This window comes from Ascaphus truei, chromosome 6 (genome assembly GCF_040206685.1).
Source record: "Ascaphus truei isolate aAscTru1 chromosome 6, aAscTru1.hap1, whole genome shotgun sequence".
Taxonomy (NCBI): domain Eukaryota; kingdom Metazoa; phylum Chordata; class Amphibia; order Anura; family Ascaphidae; genus Ascaphus; species Ascaphus truei.
Genome location: NC_134488.1, coordinates 72,348,327 through 72,355,295, shown reverse-complemented (window position 1 = coordinate 72,355,295; position 6,969 = coordinate 72,348,327). Strand labels below are relative to the sequence as shown.

Sequence of the window (6,969 nt, the reverse complement as noted above, 5' to 3'; positions counted from 1 at the left end):
ATCGTGCATACGACACGATGCTCGTGTAGTTGTGAGGTTTGTTCGTATCATAGGGATCAATAAAGATTGTTTAAAAAAAAAAATGAATGGTTGCAATGATGCCCTCCCCGGAAGTGTCTGTGAGCGAAAGGTGGCGGCCTTCACGCGTGGTTCAGGGCAGCGGAGGAAGTGTACAGAGGGCGCAGGATGGTTTTCCTCAGCTTGTCACGCTGGGTTCGGAGCCGAGGACCTGATCGCTACTGGAGGGTGCAGGATGTGCTGAAACATGCCCGGGTACGTCAGAACAGGGGGACCTGGGAATATTGAGGGCTAATCCAAGAGGGGACCTGACAGCAGCGCAGTCTCCCAGCCTGTGTGACTTCAATTCTCATGTGGGCTGGGAGCTCTGAGACAGGGTGAGCAGGAGGCTCCTAGGACTCTCTCTCCTATCTGATTACGTTGATTATTGCAGTAGATTATCTGGAAGAGGAGTGAAAGGGGGACATCAGATGCAGCAATGTGGGAGTTTTTTTAAATCGCTTTAAAACTTTGCATTTCATTAATGATCCATCTTGGGCTTACGGCACCAGTGGCCACGGCGGTGCGCGCGTCTGAGTGCCTGGCGGTGCGTGCACGTGTAAAAGCTGCGATCTGCGGTCTATGGGGAGCGATGGGATGCGCAGGGGGCGTGCACTTCACTGCCATTGTGTCCATGTATTATTTGTTTTACTCTGTGCCCAGGACATACTTGAAAACGAGAGGTTTTACTTCCTGGTAAAATATTTTATAAATAAATACATTTATAAATAAATTGGTCTACACTACCTGCACTCTTGTTGTCCACACTATCTGCCCTGCCATTGGCTGCCCGCACACTACGTCATCGCGCCGCTGCACGGAAAAAAAATTGTCTTCCCTGCCAGCGGTTGCACCATCGCAATATGTGAGCACTCACACACACAGCTACTAGGGCCTGCCTGATAGAGGGCTGTACCAGGTGTACGGCGTGCACGCTGTCACGCATGCCGCCGTGGACACTGTATGACAGTGCAGAGCAACACAGATGTTCCCTGTGTACGTGTTGCCAATTATTTGCTAATGCGTATACGTTTTTTAGCACCGATTTATTCTAATCATGCAGTTTTAAGATTTCATCTGTCATTATATTGTTGCTACAGAAAAGCACTAACTTTTTCTGTTCTCTTTACTGTTATATTCCTTGCTGCAGATAACTCAGATTTTTTTTTTTACCACATTGAAAAGTATATTAATGCTGGTTTTTGCAGCACTGCAAATGACTGAGCAGTGAGGGGAAACTAATATTTAAGAGTTTACAACATAACCCAGAGGAGCTGCATAAGGCCAGGTCTCCAGTGACTGCTGTGGCGCGCGCTATGGCATGCGCACCACCCACCAGATATAAACCTCTATCAGGCAGGCCCTAGTAGCTTCTTGTGTGGGCACTCTCGTATCGCGATGGCGCATGCGCTGGCAGGAAAGACAAGAATTTTGCCTTCCCGTGCCGCAACGCGATCACGTGGTCGGCGGGCAGCCAATGGAAGGGCAGATATGCTCAGTTATTGCCGGGTTTCTTCCCCCCCCCCCCCCCCCCCACGCATCCCGATCCACGCTCTCCTGCAGATCGCGGCTTTTATCTGTGCATGCGCCGCAGTAAACATTGGGGCTGTAGCCTAACAGAGCTTGGTGGACTGACAAGTCTTATCACCAATCTTAACTATATAGATTTACTGTTCTTGGTTCACTTTCTTCTAGAAATTGCTCCCCCTTAACTATGGCTACTAGAGGATTCTGAAAAGCATTGTAGAGCAGTAATTCTGTAAAATATGGATGGTACTATGGAATAAAAACCTGTGTACATGTTGGGAGATCTATCAACGAATTAGTTTCTGAGCCATATTAGACAAGACCTTTCCAGCAGGGGCTGTTAAACATATCAGCAACACAATTATTAAATTGCACGTGTACTAACAAATTTGTGTGAAAGAAAAGCTCACATGGATGTATTTTGGATGGAAGAAATATAATTCCTATGTTTGTTTATATCCAGCATTTCCGTGGACGAAGGAACCGTTGCTTCAGTTTAGCTGTGCGGTCTGTTCGGCGAGCCTTCGTTTCTTCTACAAAGGCCAGGCAAGCTAAGAAGGGTTTTTTGAGAACGGTAATGTATAATCCGAGACTGTCTTGCATGCCACCTACTGGGAAAATATTTCATAGCACAAACTAAATGGGCGTCCTGGCAGATATGGGTTGGCACACTGAGCTGGTGGAGAAAACACACCAGGATTTTAGACCTTTTCTCTTTCCGTTGCTGACTAGCAGTCTTTATGCACTCTGGTAACTTTGTAGAGTGACTTGTACATGAAGGTAAGGCCGTACCTCTATGAAGCAGGCCATAGAGCGTGCCATGAAGCGCGACCGCAATTCCCGGGCAGACAACTTTTTTTTTTATTTTGGCGCTCGACGGCCGGGTCACATGAGCGGTTCAGCCAATGAGAGTGAACTGCTCACGTGACGTCACCGGCACGCCTCCCTGTCGGGTCTCCCCCTTCGAATCCCAAACACCACGGATCGCCTCTGGGGCAGGTGTGCGCGTCGCTACTTGCGCCTACTATATCCATGGCCCAAGGCCAGGTCCCCGGTGGTGACGGCTGCGTGCGCACCACACACCAGTCACTAACCTCAATAAGGCAGGCCCCAGTGTCTCCTCGTGTTGGCTCACGCAGTGCGGTGACGAGTCAGCCAGCAGAGTAGACAACACGATTGTGTTCCCGTGCGGTGACGCAGTCACGTGGTGCGCTGTGAGCCAATAGCAGGGCAGATAGCTTGGACCAATGGGAGCGCTTTGAGCTGCTGCGCTGTGCTCTGTGTTGTCGGTATGACTGAGCCAGCTGTGCTGATGTAGGAATATCTTGAAAACCTAGCCTGTTTGCGGCTCTCAAGGACTGGAGTTGTGCAGGCCTGCTATAGACAAACATTCATTGATGGGGTAGAATAAACATTCATTGATGGGGTAGAATTAGCCAATCAGTCAGCTTCTCTACTTTGCATACCATATTGCATACTCTCTGACGAAGCGCTGTTTACAGTGTGAAACGCGTAAGAGGCACCTTTTTTACTTGTCTGCACCATGCTGTTGAACATGTGTTTAAAGATTTTTTTCATCAGAATTGCTGTAGCCCCAGATTATCCGTTCTTTTGCATGGCTGTGCTCTGCTTTTCTTTCCCTGCCGGGACTATCCATTGTGCCCCAACCAGTTTGACTATTTTGAGTTTGCTATTTGATGTAAGAGTTTTGAGCATGACACCATGTCTGTTGGTGTCTTAACTGCAATAATGTTAACCCTATCTCTTAAAGAAGGATCATCAACATTGCATTGCAAATATATGCTGCCCCATCTGGCAGCAAAATGGTTAATGAACATTTTCCTCTTCAAATTAAGATTTAATGATATGATATTATTATGAAGTCTTAATTTAAAGAAAAACAAAGATAATTTAGGAAGATTTTAGTAAACTAAGGAAGAGTCTACAAGGAATAGATTGGGATGAAGTTCTTGCAGGAAAGATTGGCGTAAAGCAGATGTGGTGCCTATATTTAAAAAGGGAACTAATCACAACCAGGGAATTGCAGACCTGTAAGCCTGACATCAATAGTGGAGATGCTACTTGTCCGGGTCACATGCTGCATTATCATGGCGTCGCTGGAAGCCACCAGAGACCAGGTAAGAGAGGTGCCTTGGAAGAGCGCGGGGCCTCTAACAGCCACCCCCCCCCCCCCCCCAGATATTTTTCGGGGGGGGCGTGGCGATTGCAGAGGCCCCGCACTCTACCCCAGGCATTAAAATTACATACCGGGGTATCGCGTGAGGCCTTGGCAACTCTCAACTTACCGAGATTCAGGCGGCTGTGTGACGCATCGCCATGTGATGCGACGTCAAATGATGCTGTGGGTCATGTGACATCACATGATCCTGCAGCGTCATTTGACACAGGTCCAAGGTAGGGGGGCGCGAGCACCGAGGCAGGTAAGACGGGGTCGCAGCAGCAAAAGTTTGCACTCCCCTGGCCTAAAGCACAGGTGGGCAACAGGCCACCATCTTTGCGGATGACACTATATTATGTAAGGTAGTAAAATCAGAGCAGGATGTAATTTCTCAATAGGACTTGTATAAACTGCAAACTTTGGCAGGAAATGGCAGATTCGGTTTAATACCAATTAAATATAAGGTTATGCATTTGGGAAACAAGAATAAACAGGCAATTTACAAATTAAATTAGGTTAATGATTGGTGGAGAAGGACTTAGGAGTGCTTGTAGATGCAGTAGCAGGCTTAACAATAGTGCCCGGTGGCCAGCAGTAGGTGCAAAGGCAAATATCCCGTTTCACGCAAGATAATATTGTATGTGTGGAACTGAAAGAGCATCATTTTGCCACTGTATAAATCCTTAGCCCTTGTGTGAAATGAAAAATACATAGAATTTGAACTGCAGGTGCAGTGTTAGAAAACTCAACTGGGCTAATTAAAATAATAAACTACTCAACGGGTTTCTTACGCCTTTTGTTAGTAATACAGGCATACCCCGCTTTAAGGACACTCACTTTAAGTACACTCGCGAGTAAGTACATGTCGCCCAATAGGCAAACGGCAGTTCACGCATGCGCCTGTCAGCACGTCCTGAACAGCAATGCCGGCTCCCTACCTGTAACGCAGCTGTGCGCAAGCGGGGAGACTATAGAGTCTGTTACAAATGCGTTATTTACATCAGTTATGCACGTATATGACGATTGCAGTACAGTACATGCATCGATAAGTGGAAAAAAAGTACTGCTTCACTTTAAGTACATTTTCGCTTTACATACATGCTTTGCGTATGTTAATGCGGGGTATGCCTGTATTAAGCAGAGAGAGGCAATCCTAGTATGTTTATCACCCGATCAGCACCAAGTAAAATATTTCTGTTCCTCTATTTCCTTGATGTCACTGTTTATTTTATTTGTTCATTATTTGGCAGCTATGGATAAGCAGAATTGCAGGAGCAACTCGAGAACATGGCATGAAATATCCCATGCTGATATGTAATCTTGTGAAAGTGAGTATATTATTTTGAAAGCCTTAAAACTGATATAAATCCTGCTGTTTTTCCTGTTAGGTTTTTTTTTTTCTGTGGTTGTACTTTTTGTAACAACTTTTTGTTTTCTCACTTAGTGTCAGGTGGCTCTAAACCGGAAGGTGATCTCCGATTTGGCCATCCATGAACCCAAGACCTTTAAGTCATTGGCTGCCCTAGCGAAGAGGAGGAGAGAAGAAGGTTTTGTTTCAGCCCTTGGAGACGGAAAAGAGCCAGAAGGAATATTTTCACGAGTGGTGAATTATCACTAGTTTCAAAATCTGTGCAAGCACCACCTTAAACTGCCAGATAACGTTTTGCCCTAAGAACTACTATTTTGTGGCTAATGCCGTGGATCTGTTTTGAAGACCTTTTGATGTTTTGAGGGGTAACATATCATTCACTATGATGGTAATTAATAAGACACTGCAGGCATTTGGTTGCTGTAGACTAATTACCATCTTCTTGGTTACCAAACTCCTGCTGGAACTAGTGTGGACAAATGATTTTAAGATGTGACATTTTTTTCTTAACTTTTATAAATCAGCCAAAAAAAAAAACCATGGTCAGTGTTTTGGATTGGGATTATTCATCATTGTGGAAACACAGGAGGATTTTTTTTTTTTAATTAACTTTGTTCTCATTACTGTAGTTACTGATTTAAAAGCAGTGCCAGTAAAAATGTCTCACACACAGCATTCAGTTGTCATAAATATCACATCATGTGAACATTTGCATATATAATTGAGTGTAGGTAAGCATATATTTTTTTTGCGTCCATATCATAGGTACTTCCTTATTCACCCACTGTATTGAACAATTAGCTGAGCAGTTAAGCCTGGGGAAAGATTTGTAAAGATGTATGTGTTGCTTTATCCTGTGGGATATCATCTTATATGTAGCATGTAAGAGTCTGGAACAGACTTTGCGCACTGCGTGTGAACAGATTCTGGGTTCCCATCTTGTTTTGGGCTTTACACCAATAGGGAGGATTTCTGTTTTGTTTTGCTAGATCTATCACTTTTTTTCGTTCATGGTTTATTAACATACTGTACAATGAATTGTTACATCTGACATTATACAGGGTGATCAAAGAACCTCTTGGTACAGTTTGGTGGACCAAAGAGGTTATCCTACCAATCAAATACTCTGATATAACTGATCTTGGGTGTTGGGGTATTTCTAAACTACAGCCTGCATTTTCTTTTTTTAACATGATTGTTTAATTGTTAACTGCTGCAGGAGTTCAGGCAGTATGTATTTAATATTTTGCTACATTATCAAAACCATACATTTGAAGTCTCTCAATCTTCTGACTACCTATAGCTAATCTACACCTATGAAATATTGCTACTACAACTCTACTCTAAGTTCTTTTTGTCTCTATATCCCAGCAAGAAGGGTTTACATCATTTCAAAAGCGGTAATACATTTGATGTTTCAACCTCAAAGACAATTGTTAATTTATTGTTTCTGCAAAATAAACGAATTTGCAGCTGATTGGAGAAAACTGTGTTCAACTTTTTTGTTTGTCCCAAAGAACAAAACACTTAAGGGGAAAAAATAATGCATGTATTGTCATTTGATTTGTTTAAAAAGCGGGAACCTACTCACATGCTCTTATAGGAAGTGATGTGGCATTAGGACGGTTCAAACTACCAAATGAGGAAACCATATTCATTAAACTTCCTTTTGTGACTGTACATTTAACCCATTAAATATACCACTGTCTTAGTCTGTGTTGGTTGTAGGCTTCTGCCTCTCTACATTCTAAATCTGGTCTGAGTTATAAACAGAACAAGCTCATCCACTGTGTGTTTCTTTCAGTAATGTTTTTTTATTTTTTGCAATGGATTTTTT

General features: G+C 43.8%; 1 protein-coding gene across 1 annotated transcript; it reads left to right on the top strand.

Annotated features, from left to right (window-relative positions):
• The first annotated feature begins 92 nt into the window (after positions 1-92).
• Positions 93-6,609, top strand: MRPL20 (mitochondrial ribosomal protein L20). Its single transcript, XM_075604794.1, has 4 exons — positions 93-273; positions 2,048-2,158; positions 5,014-5,091; positions 5,208-6,609. Exons 1-4 carry the CDS (start codon positions 187-189, stop codon positions 5,379-5,381), a joined length of 450 nt encoding a protein of 149 aa, XP_075460909.1. The 5' UTR covers positions 93-186; the 3' UTR covers positions 5,382-6,609.
• The last annotated feature ends 360 nt before the right edge of the window (positions 6,610-6,969 follow it).

What these genes read in the sequence shown, in the direction of transcription:
- MRPL20 (XM_075604794.1), top strand. Translation starts at nt 187, where the DNA reads ATGGTTTTCCTCAGCTTGTCACGCTGGGTTCGGAGCCGAGGACCTGAT. An exon ending in ATGTGCTGAAACATGCCCGG is followed by an intron (nt 274 to 2,047) that starts GTACGTCAGAAC and finishes GTTTATATCCAG; the next exon opens with CATTTCCGTGGACGAAGGAA. An exon ending in TGATATGTAATCTTGTGAAA is followed by an intron (nt 5,092 to 5,207) that starts GTGAGTATATTA and finishes TTTCTCACTTAG; the next exon opens with TGTCAGGTGGCTCTAAACCG.